The 17089-nt window shown below is 41.4% G+C and overlaps 1 protein-coding gene across 1 annotated transcript in view; it reads left to right on the top strand.

Moving 5' to 3' along the window:
* Positions 1-17089, top strand: part of LOC138971680 (uncharacterized) — a 58394-nt gene that overhangs the window by 18646 nt on the left and 22659 nt on the right. The window contains exons 13-26 of the mRNA XM_070344453.1: positions 1341-1407; positions 4094-4194; positions 4722-4880; positions 5985-6107; positions 6755-6853; positions 7257-7314; positions 8623-8772; positions 9385-9577; positions 10765-10869; positions 12131-12209; positions 13535-13649; positions 14185-14265; positions 14882-14991; positions 16181-16294. Coding sequence (XP_070200554.1) covers positions 1341-1407; positions 4094-4194; positions 4722-4880; positions 5985-6107; positions 6755-6853; positions 7257-7314; positions 8623-8772; positions 9385-9577; positions 10765-10869; positions 12131-12209; positions 13535-13649; positions 14185-14265; positions 14882-14991; positions 16181-16294 — 1554 coding nt within the window. The remainder of the gene's footprint in view (positions 1-1340; positions 1408-4093; positions 4195-4721; positions 4881-5984; positions 6108-6754; positions 6854-7256; positions 7315-8622; positions 8773-9384; positions 9578-10764; positions 10870-12130; positions 12210-13534; positions 13650-14184; positions 14266-14881; positions 14992-16180; positions 16295-17089) is intronic.

Raw genomic sequence — 17089 nt, 5'->3', positions numbered from 1 at the left:
GAATCTGAAGCTTGATGAATGACTTGTTTTACAGATAATCACACACACTTCAACAGACGCAGTTGATACAGTTTGGGTTTTATTTATCTAAAACATATACAAACAATAGCAGTTTAACAAAGTTGGTAAACAATGTAAAATAAAACAACTGAAGTAACATTAAAGAGCCATGAACTGGTAATGTGAAACTGCTCTTAGGCTAATGTTAGATGGAGCTCGCAAAACACGAAACAAAAGCCGAACAAAAGCAAAACATGGTGCTTTTGTGTGTTGTTTTGCTTTTGTTCGGCTTTTGTTTCGTGTTTTGCGAGCTCCGTCTGACATTAGCCTTAGACAACACGCACATCCAGTTAACAACAATAAATGCATGACTACCAAGCATCAAAAAGACTCACTGATTCACGCACAAATTCCGCGTGTGCTCAATAATTATTGATAACATTTAACACATAGGCTACAAGTTCGTGACACTGACAGTCGAAGAGGTCTGTCAAATGCTAACTTGAATCATTTGTTTCCACAGCATTATCGATAGCATCCTTGCCATCTTTTCGCAGCTGAAACGTGCCTCTTGCTCTGCGCACTAATTCTTCTTTTTTTCCACTGACAAGTTGGCCATGTTTCCGAAGAAAATCTTTCAATTCTTTCACGTTCATGCGCTCGACTGCCGCCTCTATCTTAACCGGAACTTACCGAACCAAAGGGACGAAACTCGTGCACACCTCCGGCCTCGCTAGTGAGAAAGAGCTATTAGGGCGAGCATTCACCTTTCACGGCCTTTATTCCAAGTCACACGGGTATTTGGTGGACATTTTTAGCTATGCCAATACAATTTTGCCAGGAAAGACCCTTTTGTCAATCGTGGGATCTTTAACGTGCACACCCCAATGTAGTGTACATGAAGGGACCTCGGTTTTTCGTCTCATCCGAAAGACTACCACTTGAACCCACCACCTAGGTTAGGAAAGGGGGGAGAAAATAGCGGCCTGACCCAGGGTCGAACACGCAACCTCTCGATTCCGAACGCAAGTGCGTTACCACTCGGCCACCCAGTCCCTCAACAGCAACCCCAGGCAATACAAATGCAGTTCATAAAAAACCTTAGAGATTGTTATGTACTACATAATGTAGTGCGTCTAGCTTGATATTAAGAAAGCACCAACGGGTCATGCATTTAAGTATGTCACATCTGTTGTTAACAAATGTTTAATGCCTGTGATGTATTCTACCACAATAAAGACAGGCCAGACTTTCATCAAAATAATAATGAAGTAATTGGTAAGCAATGTTTCATGTACTCGTACACACCCACATCTTCTCATTCCGATTTCTGTCCACAGAACCATGCCACAAACACCGAGAATTACCTGAACGGTAAACAGCTCGGTGATCCACAAGTGCTAAAAAGTGAGTAGACTTTGCATCAACGTCCTTCGTTATTGGCTGGAATAGCCAAATTGGACATAAAAAAACAACCAATCCTTCTGTACTATTGTCCAGGATAACTAAAAGTTTTTTGTTTTTTTTTTATTTTTTTTTATCTCAGTTGCATGCATGATGCTTCAACCCATATTTCTTGCCTGATTTCTTTTTTCTTTTTTTTAAATTTAGGCGGGGAGCATCCTTCTTCCTTGATCTTTTTCTTTATAACATAATCAACTTTATATTATACAAAACATAAACTTCTTTCTCAAATGTAACTCTAATTCCAATAAAATACCCAAATCTAACTTCTTTTCATCCTTAGATTTTCCAATAGTCATTTTTGTTATCAAAATACAATAATTTATAAAATAAATTTGATCGTTTTTTAAATTTTCATTCCAATAACCAAATAATATATCTGTTTCACTCAAAATTATATCATAATAAATTTGCTTATAAACAAAATCTTTACATCTATAGTTTCCAAACATTCCTCACCTCTTGACAATGAAAAAAGAAGTGCTCAAGTGAAAGTTTAACTTTATTCTAACAAGTCGCGTAAGGCGAAATTACTACATTTAGTCAAGCTGTGGAACTCACAGAATGAAACTGAACGTAGTCCGCCGCTAGTGCAAAAGGCAGTGAAAGTGACGAGCCTGTTTGGCGCGGTAGCGGTTGCGCTGTGCTTCATAGCACGCTTTACTGTACCTCTCTTCGTTTTAACTTTCTGAGCGTGTTTTTAATGCAAACATAGCATATCTAAACTACTCACAAAAAGTTAGGGATCACCCTTCATTTTCATGTGTTTTTGCAAATCGATGCTATTGTCAAAACTTTGCAAGCTTCAACGCTGATCTTACACACACGCACAGAGTGGACTCCTGCCTTTGTTGTACAGGCTTGGTGTGCTGCACGTGCTACTCGGGAGTCAGTGGCTGAGCGTTGAAAATTGGTGAAAAGTTGGAAAATGTTACCGTTTTATGCTGACTCACCATTTTTTCTATAGCGTGTTTCTGACAAAATGATGCACTGCACGTGGAAGCTTGATGCTTTGACTGTGAAAACTGATCACTGGTTACTCAATAAAAGCCAGGGCCTGGGCGGACCAGGGCACAACATCACGATGGTCGGACGACAGAAGTTAAGCCTGCTGGACAGAGGAAGAGCCATAGGGTGGTTCCAAGACGGTGTTGGCGTACGGGAGATTGCCAAAAGGCTTCTGTGGTGTGGTGGCAATCTCCCGTACGCCAACACCGTCTTGGAACCACCCTATGGCTCTTCCTCTGTCCAGCAGGCTTAACTTCTGTCGTCCGACCATCGTGATGTTGTGCCCTGGTCCGCCCAGGCCCTGGCTTTTATTGAGTAACCAGTGACCAGTTTTCACAGTCAAAGCATCAAGCTTCCACGTGCAGTGCATCATTTTGTCAGAAACACGCTATAGAAAAAATGGTGAGTCAGCATAAAACGGTAACATTATCCAACTTTTCACCAATTTTCAACGCTCAGCCACTGACGCCCGAGTAGCACGTGCAGCACACCAAGCCTGTACAACAAAGGCAGGAGTCCATTCTGTGCGTGTGTGTAAGATCAGCGTTGTAGCTTGCAAAGTTTTGACAATAGCATCGATTTGCAAAAACACATGAAAATGAAGGGTGTTGTTTTTGGAATCAGGAACCGACAAGGAATAAGATGAAATAGTTTTTAAAACGATTTCGGAAATTTAATTTTAATCATAATTGTTATATTTTTAATTTTCAAAGCTTGTTTTTAATGGGAATATAACATATTTATATGTTTTTGGAATCAGCAAATGGTGAAGAATAAGATGAACGTAAATTTGGATCGTTTTATAAACATTTTTAGATTTTTAATGACCAAAGTCATCAATTAATTTTTAAGCCACCAAGCTGAAATGCAATACCGAAGTCCGGCCTTCGTCGAAAATTGCTTGGCCAAAATGTCAATCAATTTGATTGAAAAATGAGGGTGTGACAGTGCCGCCTCAACTTTTACAAAAAGCCGGATATGACGTCATCAAAAGTATTTATCGAAAAAAAGAAACAAACGTCCGGGGATATCATTCCCAGGAACTATCATGTCAAATTTCATAAAGATCGGTTTAGTGGTTTGGTCTGAATCGCTCTACACACACACACACGCACAGACAGACAGACAGACAGACACACACACACACATACACCACGACCCTCGTCTCGATTCCCCCCTCTACGTTAAAATATTTAGTCAAAACTTGACTAAATATAAAAAGAAGTGCTCAAGTGAAAGTTTAACTTTATTCTAAAAAGAGCCCAGCACATGTCTCAAGGAATGATTTTCTCTTTTGCAAAGTAGACCAGGAATATATGCGTCACTCGTGCATTAAGTGAGACAATGACAAATAGGTCTCAATTGTTGCAAGCTAGCCTAACACAAAGCAGAAACCAGCCACTTGAAGTGGGCTACGTAGGATAAGGCAAGAGCTAATCTTTTGCAAGGATCACACGTGTTTAAAAGTGTAAAATGTTGCTGCCTCTTTGGGTCAATAATTCATCCATTGACATTTTATATGATAAAGGGGAAACGGCCCTTGTTGACGATTTGCCAGAATGATCCTAAAAGGTGTGTGTTTTGCAACATTCTTTAACAATTGTCCTTGTTTTGTGTGTAGCCGCACTAACCACGCTTGCCCAGGAGATGGCCCCGTCGGTTGACCCAGTACTGGCCAGTCCCCTGTACAGAAAGAACCTTGCCTGTGCTCTCTTCTACAAGGTCAGCAAAAAATGATGATTGAATTGTCTAGGGGGGGGGTGTAAAACAAAAGCACACAAGTATTTATTAAAACAGGCACAGGAAACCCGAAGGACAATATGGTTGCATGTTATTGTATTGGGATCCGCTCACCTAAAGGTTTGGAAAACACACCCAGCACCGGCCGGACGGTTTCCCAAACAAATCAAGACCTTCACAAAAGTACCTATATGGAATTTTACAATCTAAAAGCCAGATGTGTTTAAAGCGGTGCCTGTGTCAGTACTAAAATTCTTTTGAAAAAATCGTTTCTGCTGCCGGGCTGGGCCAGAAAGAAAGCAAAACTTTTCAAAAGGAGAAAAACCAAGACCTTCATTATAACTTCAATAGCTAACTGATAACCAAAATGAAGCAGGCCTAAGCTCCTCTAAATGCATATATGCCATGTTCAATTGAGTAAGGGAGAGTTATTCGATACTTACTTCGAAAGCCTTTGTTTAGGCAACACCTCACCCTATACAATGCCGTTCCCAATGTGTCACGTGCAGTTCGTGTTGAATGCTTGCTACGTCAAGTCGGCCCCGCGGTTCCACAGCGGCAGCATGAACTTGAACAGACCTGTGTCATCGGGGGTTCAAACCTACGACACCGTCAAGCAAGACTGGCCCCTGGATGAGCCCATGACCAAACTGGACGCGGCTTATCAGGTCAGTACAGATTTGTATCATAGCTTTCTTTGTTTGTTTGTTTGGTTGAATGTTTGTTTGGTTGGTTGGTTGGTTGGTTGGTTGGTTGGTTGGTTGGTTGGTTAGTTGGTTGGTTGGTTGGAATGCATATTAAGTTGTTTTTGTGTTTTTGTGTGTTGTTCTTGGTGTTTGTGTGAACACATATTAAGAGTACTAATCTCAGGATAATGATTCGGATTATTAATCATAGCTTTGTTTGTTAGTTTGTTTCTGTGTTTGTTTGTCTGTTTGATCCTTGCTTTCTCTGTACTATTAGATTACCCTTGATGTTTGATCCTTGCTTTCTCTGTACTATTAGATTACCCTTGATGTTTGATCCTTGCTTTCTCTGTACTGTTAGATTACCCTTGATGTTTGATCCTTGCTTTCTCTGTACTATTAGATTACCCTTGATGTTTGATCCTTGCTTTCTCTGTACTATTAGATTACCCTTGATGTTTGATCCTTGCTTTCTCTGTACTATTAGATTACCCTTGATGTTTGATCCTTGCTTTCTCTGTACTATTAGATTACCCTTGATGTTTGATCCTTGCTTTCTCTGTACTATTAGATTACCCTTGATGTTTGATCCTTGCTTTCTCTGTACTATTAGATTACCCTTGATGTTTGATCCTTGCTTTCTCTGTACTATTAGATTACCCTTGATGTTTGATCCTTGCTTTCTCTGTACTATTAGATTACCCTTGATGTTTGATCCTTGCTTTCTCTGTACTATTAGATTACCCTTGATGTTTGATCCTTGCTTTCTCTGTACTATTAGATTACCCTTGATGTTTGATTCTTGCTTTCTCTGTACTATTAGATTACCCTTGATGTTTGATCCTTGCTTTCTCTGTACTATTAGATTACCCTTGATGTTGGAGACACCAGAGAACTAATGTCAAAATGTTGATGACAGTAACGACGATGAGAACAATGATGATGATGATGATGATGATGATGATGATGATGATGATGATGATGATGGTGATGATGATGATGATGATGATGATGATGATGATGATGATGATGATGATGATGATGATGATGATGATGATGATGATGATGATGATGTTCCTTTGCCAGGCGTGCGGAGAGGCCAAGTACCTGGATGACCTGCCCTTGGTTCAGGGGGAGCTGCACGCGGCCTTCGTCATCAGTAACCAAGGCAACGCCACTATCACCTACATGGATGCTACGGCTGCCTTGGTCAGTCACGTGCCATGTTTTTAAGATTTTGTTTAAACGTTTAAATGTTTCTGCTGCTATTGTGTCGCATAGAGTCCAGGCAAGGCAGCTGCCCTATCTTCACAGAGTAATCCTCACAACATTCGAAAAACATCTTCAGCGAAAAAACACCTTTGTGTAACCCTTTTGACAGACAGTAAGGTTGCATTGTTTGTGTTAGTGAAAGACTTTTGTTGATAGTTCATTTCACACGTGTTTGCATGTGTTCCCAAAATTCCCGAGTTTCTTCCGATTCCGTTTGAATGCACCGTTGACTCGTTTTGATTAATACCAAGCATTGGTCATTGATGCCTTGCAAATATAAGTCGTCAAATCATACTCATAAATCAAAACCAAAGAAAGGTTAACGTACGTTCATTTGTAACGTTCAATTATAGACAAAGCCAAACATTCACAACTATTGCTGACCGAGTTGTCTCTGTTGTAGACGGACACAGAAATAATACCGAAACAATTAAACGAAACAAAGCTTAGCCAATGAGGTTAAGCCTTTTTTCTTTAAATTGTGCGTTGATTTCTCGATATAGAGATGGCAAGAGTCGTTGCTCTCGTGGTTTTAGAATCGGATATATCATTATGATTTGAAGTTTACAAAACATTCTTTACAGGCGATGGCGGGAGTGCAGAAGTTCATAACGGCGTCTGACATCCCGGCTGGCGGAAAGAACAGCTTCACATCACACAGCCAGGGCATGAAGACAGAGGAGGTGTGTGTGTGTGTGTGTGTGTGTGTGTGTGTGTGTGTCGGTGTCGGTGTGGGAGCGTGTGTGTGTGTGTATGTGTGTGGGTGTGTGTCGGTGTGGGCATGAGAGCGTGTGTGTGCGTGCGTGTGTGTGTGTGTGTGTGTGTGTGTGTGTGTGTGTGTGTGTGTGTTTCAGAGAGAGAGAGAGAGAGAGCGTGCTTGCGTGCGTGTGTGTGTGTCGATGTGTATCATTCTGTTCTTTTGCTTCCCATCTGTGTTAAAACGCGTTGTTTACACTGCTTGTTAAGTAAGGACACCCTTTTTCTCTCAGTCAGGTTTAAATATTTTTGTTTTTTTAATTTGCTTTATAGTGTTTTTCATATTGTGTCTACGTTTATTTTCATTTAAAGTCACCTTTTCTCCTTCAGCTTCTGTGTAGCGGACAAGTATTGTACGCTGGCCAACCACTGGGCATCATCGTTGCCGGTATGTTTTACCTGATCATTTTCTGAGTGGACAATGTTTCTGTATTGTTGTATTTTCACTATTCCTTGCGTATTTTAATCTCAATATTATTTACTCTTTTGCTTCAATAGTAATATTAAAAAAACAATGAAAACAAATTCTTGTATAGTAGAGAATAGAAAGGCCCGTGCATGGCAGTTTTGTAGCGACATGTGATTATATCAATTGAGGATTATAACTGTATATATGTTCGCTAATTTAAAAACTTGACACGGAAAAATGAAGTTTATTTAAACAGGAGAAAGGCGAAGACGTGTATAAGTTTCTGGACAAGCTTTTTGTAAAAATTGTGAGCTAGGCTTGCATGTGAGTCTATCTGTACTAACTTTGGAAACAGATGCTGGTATCAAATGGAATGTATTTCCGAGTTAACAGCCAGTTTTATGACCACGCAGTAGTTTACACAAAGATAGTACACTTAAGGCTGTCTTCCATAGAGCCCAAAGTTAAGTTGACTTCACGAAGAATTCTCAAAGTCTTTTTACCGAAAATTCGGGGCCCAAGTTTCGTGCAACCAGCTTCGTGAAGTAGACTTCTCGAAGCCGACTTCGCCCACTTTATTTGAGCCTTAACTCTTACCCGTTCACTACCTTGACCTTCCTAAGCTTCAATTTCCTAGACAACATGCTATATTTATATGACGAATGATTAGCACGACATTTATGATTTTTGGGCCATAACCTATTTTCATTTCCATAAACTGGTTAGAGTTAAGCAATTGTTTCTGTGAACAGACTGGTTGAAACAATTTATTCAGAAAAGTACAGATAACAATGCCGCATACAGTCAATTTAACAATGGAGCACAACAAGCAAAGCTAATACATCTTCACAAAAACGCGTTGTTACACCCCCGGTATAGGGGTGTGTATAGGATTCGGTCGATGTGTGTGTTTGTTTGTTTGTTTGTGTGTTTGTGTTCGCATATAGATCTCAAGAATGAACGGACCGATCGTCACCAAACTTGGTGAACAGGTTCTATACATTCCTGAGACGGTCCTTACAAAAATTGGGACCAGTCAAACACACGGTTAGGGAGTTATTGGTGGATTAAGGTTCTACAAGGACTTATAGAGGGACATATTAATGGTCAAAGGGAAATAACCTTCTCAGTTGGTGGCAGTGAGAATGGTAAGGACGGGGGTGTTTTTCCTACCTCGGAGGAATTTCTTGTTTAGACTGCTTTGAAAGTATGGACACCCGTTTGCTCTCTGACGGCTTTGTTGGTCAATACTTTTGTTTCCTCATTTGCTCTTGTCTGTGTGAACAGCCGACCCCCAGACAGCCCTGAAGGCGGCGAGCATGGTGAAGGTGGCGTACAGCAACGTGCAGAAACCCGTCACGGACCTCAATGAGGCCATTCAGCTCAAGTCCTTCTTCCCTGACCCCCCGGACCCGTCCACTGCTGGCGACGCTGCAAGTGAGTTTGGACTAGGGGCCGGTGCCATGTGCCATCAACACAATCCGTCAACTGAAGTTGAACAAGCGAGGTGTAGTAATCCGAGGAAATCGTGTTTTGTGAAGAAAAAAATTCATTCGGCCGATCGTGCGTCTTCGTTCGGGGAGTTGCCCGATTCCTGGGACACAGACATTAAGGCACATATCCTAATTGCTTAAATTTGGCAACATTGGGTAATGAACTCACGCTAGTGAATGCTTCGTTTGATCTGCAATTAAACGTTTAAAAAACTAACATTAAATTTCTTCTTCTTCTTTTTTCTCTCTCTTTCTTGTAATTTGTATAGTTATCATTAATTGTTTTCGATTCTTCACTTTCAGTAGGACTCAAAGACAGAAAACAGTAATCTAAACAACGAAGTGACTGTGGTAAGATGAACAAAGTTAAAAAAACAAAAGATTACTGTACGCACCAATACAAAGACGACACAAGACGATTACGAATTTTCGCTTCTGGAAGCTTCATCAGGAAAAGAACACAAAAGACAACAAAAAGCAGACGCAACACGGAACGAACAGGGTTTGAAAGAAAATAGTAAGATATTTATTTGCATACTATCTGCTCTCTTTTCAGAGGCGATCGCCAGCTCGGCACGGCGCGTGACCGGGTCGATACAGATGGGGACCCAGGCCCACTTCCACATGGAGACGCAGGCCAGTCGCTGTGTCCCCAACGACGACGGCGGGTTGGACGTGCAGTGCACGACACAGTGGATTGACGCCACCGGGGAGGTCATCGCCGGCATCCTTAACATTCCTCAGAGCGCGTGAGTGGAGAGAATGTTTGGTCGGTGTTCTTTCATATCGTGATTTATTTGTCGTCGTCGTCGTCGTTGTTATTATTGGTGCTGTTTGTACATTTCAAGTTTAGGGCACAGTGGGACCAACCTTTTGATACACTTTTTTGAGTCACTTGAGAAAAAGTGACTCTATGTAATCGGTCAGTGTTAGTCTGTCCGGCCGGCCGTCCGGCCGGCCGTCCGTAGACACCACCTTAACGTTGGACTTTTCTCGGAAACTATCAAAGCGATCGGGCTCATATTTTGTTTAGTCGTGACCTCCAATGACCTCTACACTTTAACGATGGTTTCGTTGACCTTTGACCTTTTTCAAGGTCACAGGTCAGCGTCAAAGGAAAAATTAGACATTTTATATCTTTGACAAAGTTCATCGGATGTGATTGAAACTTTGTAGGATTATTCTTTACATCAAAGTATTTACATCTGTAGCCTTTTACGAACGTTATCAGAAAAACAAGGGAGATAACTAGCCTTTTCTGTTCGGCAACACACAACGAAACTATAAAAGTGACCGGGCTCAAATTTTATGTGAACGTGACTCATTGTGTTGTGAATAGCAATTTCTTCCTGTCCATCTGATGCCTCATATAATATTCAGAACTGCGAAAGTGACTCGATCGAGCGTTTGCTCTTCTTGTTTTATTTTTTGTTTATAGAAGATCAGGTCTTGCAAAAGGAGGGAGTCTAAAAATAGTGGGGTTGGTGGTGGTGATGATGGTGGTGGTTATTGTTGTAACGTTGTTGTTGTTGTTCCAGTTTTGTGGCATTTTTAGTCTGATTGTCGTCGTGGCTGTGGTTGTAGGAAGTGGTTGCTTGGTTGTCTTTTAGCCCGAAGTCTTTTTACAATGTTCTGTTGCTAAGGCCAACAACAAAAAATAGTCTGTTTACGGTATCCCGACCGACCCTATTTTTTCGCGCGTCCCTAGACTTTTTTTGGCATTTGGGAAAAAAAATAAATAAAAAGGCTTTGTTTTTTTGCAAAATAACCTAAAAATATGATTTTGGGGAAAAAAATTAAAATAAAAAAAAATAAAAATCCCGACCTACCGACCCTATTTTTTTTTGGCCTATGTTACCGTAAACAGACTTCTTTCTTTTTTGGCCTAAACTAAGACTGAGAAAGCCAATTAGACATTACAATCAAAACGTTACAGAGTGACAGTGGAGGTGAAACGTCTGGGAGGGGCCTTTGGAGCAAAGATCACACGAAACTTCATGACTTCAGGCGCCTGTGCTCTAGCAGCTCACGTCATGCAAAGGTAATTAATTACCTGTTGCCTTTTGGACAATAAACAAAATGTGGGCTTTTGTGTCCCTTTTAAGCAGGCATATACTCATCATCTGACTAAATAGATAAACGTATTTCTAGTTGTTATGCTATGACGCTCTTCTTGTTGTGATGAAATAAATTGAACAATCATGACTTTTATAGTCTCAAAGTTAAGAGCTCCCTGCTTTTACTGAGATGTTTGAGCTTCACATACAGTACATAATTACGAGCTCAAAAGATTAAGGTTACCTACTGTCTGGGAAAATGTTAAAGATATTATTAATTGATTGGGAAAAAATGTAGATCCCCGCAGTCTGTTATGTATGTACCCCCTGCGGGTTTGGGGGAAGAATTTACCCGATGCTCCCCAGCATGTCGTAAGAGGCGACTTACGGATTCTGTTTCTCCTTTTACCCTTGTTAAGTGTTTCTTGTATAGAATATAGTCAATGTTTGTAAAGATTTTAGTCAAGCAGTATGTAAGAAATGTTAAGACCTTTGTACTGGAAACTTGCATTCTCCCAGTAAGGTCATATATTGTACTACGTTGCAAGCCCCTGGAGCAATTTTTTTTTATTAGTGCTTTTGTGAACAAGAAACAATTAACAAGTGGCTCTATCCCATCTCCCCCCCCCCCCCCTCCCCCCATTCCCCGTCGCGATATAACCTTCGTGGTGGAAAACGACGTTAAACACCAAATAAAGAAAGAAAGTCTGTTATGTGGCATATTGACATATAATTGTACTATGTTCATTTATTTGTTTTATGTTTTATTGTGTTTATGTGCATATGACCACTGCCTCCCCCCTAACCCATCCCACTTCCCCAGTATCGTGTATTGCACTTTGTATCCATGTATATGTTTGTGTTGTGCTGTAATGTTTATCCTTCTTTACTTTAACTATGTCATTATAATAAAGCAAATAAACAATGGCGACTGCATGCACGTGAGAGCGAACAACAAAAAGACCTAAAAGCACTGTACTCACGTTAAAATGACGAACAGGGAACAAATAACGGCGTGCCTGAAGAAGACCCATAGGTCGAAACGTCGCCGTTATTTGTTCCCTGTTCGTCATTTTAACGTGAGTACAGTGCTTTTTGGTCTTTTTGTCATAATAATAATGTATATTCGGAGAGAGAAACACAAACTTGATAGAGACAAAGCAAGTTTCCGCAGTCTGTTGTGGTGTCAGAGTCACCCAGGAAGCTACTCAGATGAAACATTGTACGTATGTTATGTGTGTGCAGACCTGTCCGCCTGGTGATGGATCTTCACACCAACATGCGGGCTGTGGGCAAGAGGAACCCCTACTATGCCCAATACGAGGTGTGTCATCATGATAATTATAGTGATAGGCCTAGTAATGACCCTACCAGCACCGCATGTGAGCCCCATATCGGCCCCATGTTATTTTGCACATGTCTTCCGGGGCCCAGCTAGCCGATCTGGGGCCCACATGGGTAGTATCTGGGGTAACCACGAATGGAGTGGAGAAATGCCGCCCACATTCATCCGCTGTGTTCCCCATGTACAGCAGAGCATGCAGCAGGAGGGCGAATCCAAACTCAGATAGATTGCTACTATTTCGGCGACGTCATCATATCAGGGGATTCCCCTTTTTGGGTTGCAGCTGTAACCTTCGCGGTTCGCCGATACAATCCTGCAAACATTCGGCGCGTTATCGGCGAACTGACTTTTCATTGGTTGAATATATATTTTGTATCTTCATCCTTGAAGAGTGACAATACTGACGGCTATTATAATGCTGTCACCCGATCACGAGTTTTCTCACGTGATATTTCTTGATCATATGACCGGTATCGCCGATACATTTTGCCGCTAGATAGTACAACGAACCAGGCACGGTGTGACGTTCGCCGAACGTTCGCCGACCTAGTTCGTCTTGGTTCGGCTGTAGTTAGTAGCGGGCTTAACGTTCCAAAATTCAGAACCAAAAAACAAGTGTTGTAAAATTGCAACGTTTTGTTTTGTCAATAATTAAACGTTCCATTAACCTACAATCCTTGTTTTTGTTTTTATATTGAGGAGGAGGATTTGACGGAAGTCTTGTCCATGGCTTACAAAATAAACACTGCGAATACGGCTCTTCATGTAGAATAACTCACTAATGCAGTTAATAAACCCAAATCTTTCTTGAAACAAGTGCTTCACAAATGCAGACAAACTGAGCAGAAGCAAACTGGTGGTTGTTATTAAACCTTGTCTGTGTTGTTACAGCACGTAACGTCAGTGCATTATAAATGGTTTTGGTGGTAAGGCAAAAGATAAGGTTGTTTCGGACGCCGGGGCCAAAACAATTAGGTGGGTCAGTAACTTTGTTGTAGTTTTTTTGAAGTTTGTTTTTGTTTTGTTTTATTTCACAGGCGCATGTGGCTTTTCATTGGTCGAAAATTGTGTGAGCCGTTTTTCCTGGATGTGGGAGAAGACTAGCTCTACTATTGAGGCTGCAAAATCGACTTTTGTCATTTTTAATTAACTTTTGTGAAGGGCCCAAAACAATTCTAGGGTAGAGAGGAAAACAGATGGGGACGATTGGAAAATCGGGAACATTGTTTTTTTCCTTGGCCTGACCGATGTTTTTTCCCTGCAGCGGATCCATGCGAGTAGTTGACTGATGGTTGTATACACAGGTGGGATTCACAGACGAGGGTAAGCTGAACGGAATCAACGTGACAGTGTATGGTGACTGTGGCTCTTCCCCCAATGGCAGCGGCCTCAGCAGCATGTTCATCTGTATTGACAATGGTATGATATTCATCAGTGCTGTGTTGACTAAATTATCGGTAGATTTTGTATGTGTTTATGTATTATCCACAATCAGTTTAACCAAGCTTTTGCTGATTTTTTGCATTACGATACTTTTATACAAAAAGAAAGTAGTTGCTGGCTGCTTTCAGACACGTAAGCTTATGATAAGGAAAGACTCCAAAATTGCGAACGGAAAAAACAGTGAGCATTTAATGATTAAATGATATCCATCTGCATATATCATAATATCAAGAGACCGTAAAAATAACACCGCACATGCAACACGAATACGGTGAATAGTAAACTGCCACAATTGAATCGGTTTTGGTTACACTAAAACGGTACACGCTTTAGTGTTGAGACGCTTGGCTGGTTCTCTTGCATACGTATTAAGAGTCTTCATTCACTGAATACGTGTGATTAATTTCATCTTCTTGATGCTGTGCCAATACTGTCGTTCACTTGGTGTTAAACTCGCACGGGACATAACTTTCGTGGTTCTTGTTCTAGACATCAGTTCTATTTGTTGCAGCGTACAACTGTGCGAACTGGAAGGTGACTCCTGTCCTGGTCAAAACCAACAAGGCTTCCAACACTGCCTGCAGAGCGCCAGGTACTGACTGAGAGAGGACATTTGAAGGAGTAATTTATAAAGAATGGAACAAGACACAGAGAGAGAGAGAGAGAGAGAGAGAGAGAGAGAGAGAGAGAGAGAGAGAGAGAGAGAGAGAGAGAGAATGAGAGAGAGAGAGTGGGAGAGGAAGGGGGAGGGGGAGAGAGACGGAGACAGAGAGGGAGAGAGAGAGAGAGAGAGAGAGAGAGAAAGTCAGACACACAAACAGACAGACAAACAGACAGACAGACAGACAGAGAGAAAGACAAGACAGAGAAAGAGAGGGGGGAGGGAGGGAGTGGGAGAGAGAGGGGGAAGATGTTAGAGAGAGGGGGAGAAGGAGACAGAAAGAAGGGACGACAGAGACGGGGTGGGGGGGGGGGGCGGAGAGAGGGGGGGGGGGGTTGCCAGGCTGTAGATTGTGGGCATGTGTTCAAGTTGCAGAATGCTTTAATTCCATACAAAAGCCAGATACCACAGATATTTGTTGTTTTATTTGATTTTTCTTACACGGGGAAAGAGTCCCTTTAAAGACACAACCTAAATTGTGCATTGTGGGTTATTGTACCTTTCAAGACACAACTTTAATTGCACATGTTTGGTCCTCATGCCTCAGGGTCTCTGCCAGCCCAGTTCATCATGGAGTCCATGATGGAACACGTGGCCAAGTCTCTCAACAAGGACCCTTCTGACGTCCGCAAGCTCAACTTCTACACCAAGGGACAGGTACATTGTGTGGGATATGTGAAGCAGCAAGAATGTTGTTGTTGTTTGTTGTTGTTTGCTGTTGTTGTTGTTGTTGTTGTGGTTGTGGTTGTAGATGTGGTAGGGGTTGAGGAGTTGTTTGTTAATTTGTTTCCGGTTTGGATTCTAGTTTTCGTTTTATATTTGTTGTTCCTATCATTCTTGTGTATTATGGGGCTTGGATTGTGATTCAGTGATTTTTGTTTTGTTTTATACGAGCAACAAAAATCATCGTATTTCACGCAACAAGGAGTGTGCAGTTTACGAATACACAAGTAGTCACACTTCTGCAGAACATTTGATAATAAAGTCACCTGTTGCAGCCATGCGCTGACTGCGCAAGACAAGAGATAACAAGCATGAGTTTACACCATTAGCTGAACGCATTTAGCTTCACGTAATCGCAGCCGTAGTAGCAACAGCAGTAGTAGCAACAGCAGTAGTAGCAACAGCAGTAGTATCAACAGCAGTAGTATCAACAGCAGTAGTATCAACAGCAGTAGTAGCAACAGCAGTAGTATCAACAGCAGTAGTAGCAACAGCAGTAGTATCAACAGCAGTAGTAGCAACAGCAGTAGTAGCAACAGCCGTAGTAGCAACAGCAGTAGTAGCAACAGCAGTAGTAGCAACAGCAGTAGTAGCAACAGCAGTAGTAGCAACAGCAGTGGTAGCAACAGCAGTAGTAGCAACAGCAGTAGTAGCAACAGCAGTAGTAGCAACAGCAGTAGTAGCAACGACAGCATTGTTACTAACAGCAATAGTTGTATACATCTACTGCGTGATAAAACTTTGAAAAAGAACAGGAATCCAGCTAGGCCACTCGCAATAGTAGAACAGTGGAACCCCCTTTCACGACCTCTAAATAATCGGAGAAAATCAGGTCGTAAAAAGGAGGGAAAATTAGAATGGGAATAAATTTATAGATGTTATGAACAACAAATCTGAAAAATCAAGGTCTTGAAAAGGAACAAGTCTTAATCGATGAGGGGGGGGGGGGGGGGGGGGGTCTTAAAAGGGAGGTTCTTCTGTCCTACTATTGCGAGTAGCTGAAATTCTGTCCTTCTTCGAAGATGTATCATGCAATAAATGTACATGTATTAAACTACTGCGGTTAGCTGTAGCTGTAAGCAATGATGTGGTCAGTGTATTAGCAATGCTGCTTGACCATCAGGTGACCCCGTTCGGCATGAAACTGGACTACTGCAACCTTGCCCCACTGGTGACTCAACTGGAAACCTCCTGCAACCTTGCTGCAAGGAAAACTGAAGTCAGCGTCTTCAATCAGGTATGTCTAATGACAGAAGGAAACGACAGCCAGCTGTCTGCATTTACTTACCCTCCCCCCCCCCCCCCCTCTTTTGTAAAAATGTTGTTGTTGGTTTTCTTGAGTTTTTTTGTTTTGTTTTAGCCTTTGCTTTTTTAAATATGATTTCCTTTAAAGCCGGTGTAGGATCCGGTCCGGTCCCCCCTCTGAAGTAGTCCCCCGGGGGACCAATTCGTGGCAAAAACTGCTCTATAATGGTCCCCCCTTAGACATCCAGCCTCGTTATATTTAGTCAAGTTTTGACTAAATATTTTAACATCGAGGGGGAATCGAAACGAGGGTCGTGGTGTATGTGCGTCTGTCTGTCTGTGTGTGTGTGTGTGTGTGTAGAGCGATTCAAACTAAACTACTGGACCGATCTTTATGAAATTTGACATGAGAGTTCCTGGGTATGAAATCCCCGAACGTTTTTTTCATTTTTTTGATAAATGTCTTTGATGACGTCATATCCGGCTTTTCGTGAAAGTTGAGGCGGCACTGTCACGCCCTCATTTTTCAACCAAATTGGTTGAAATTTTGGTCAAGTAATCTTCGACGAAGCCCGGGGTTCGGTATTGCATTTCAGCTTGGTGGCTTAAAAATTAATTAATGACTTTGGTCATTAAAAATCGGAAAATTGTAAAAAAAAATAAAAATTTATAAAACGATCCAAATTTACGTTTATCTTATTCTCCATCATTTGCTGATTCCAAAAACATATAAATATGTTATATTCGGATTAAAAACAAGCTCTGAAAATTAAATATATAAAAATTA

Source organism: Littorina saxatilis, linkage group LG7 (genome assembly GCF_037325665.1).
Source record: "Littorina saxatilis isolate snail1 linkage group LG7, US_GU_Lsax_2.0, whole genome shotgun sequence".
Lineage (NCBI taxonomy): Eukaryota > Metazoa > Mollusca > Gastropoda > Littorinimorpha > Littorinidae > Littorina > Littorina saxatilis.
The sequence above is the reverse complement of the archived record's forward strand: the minus strand, read 5'-3'. Positions and strand labels throughout refer to the sequence as shown.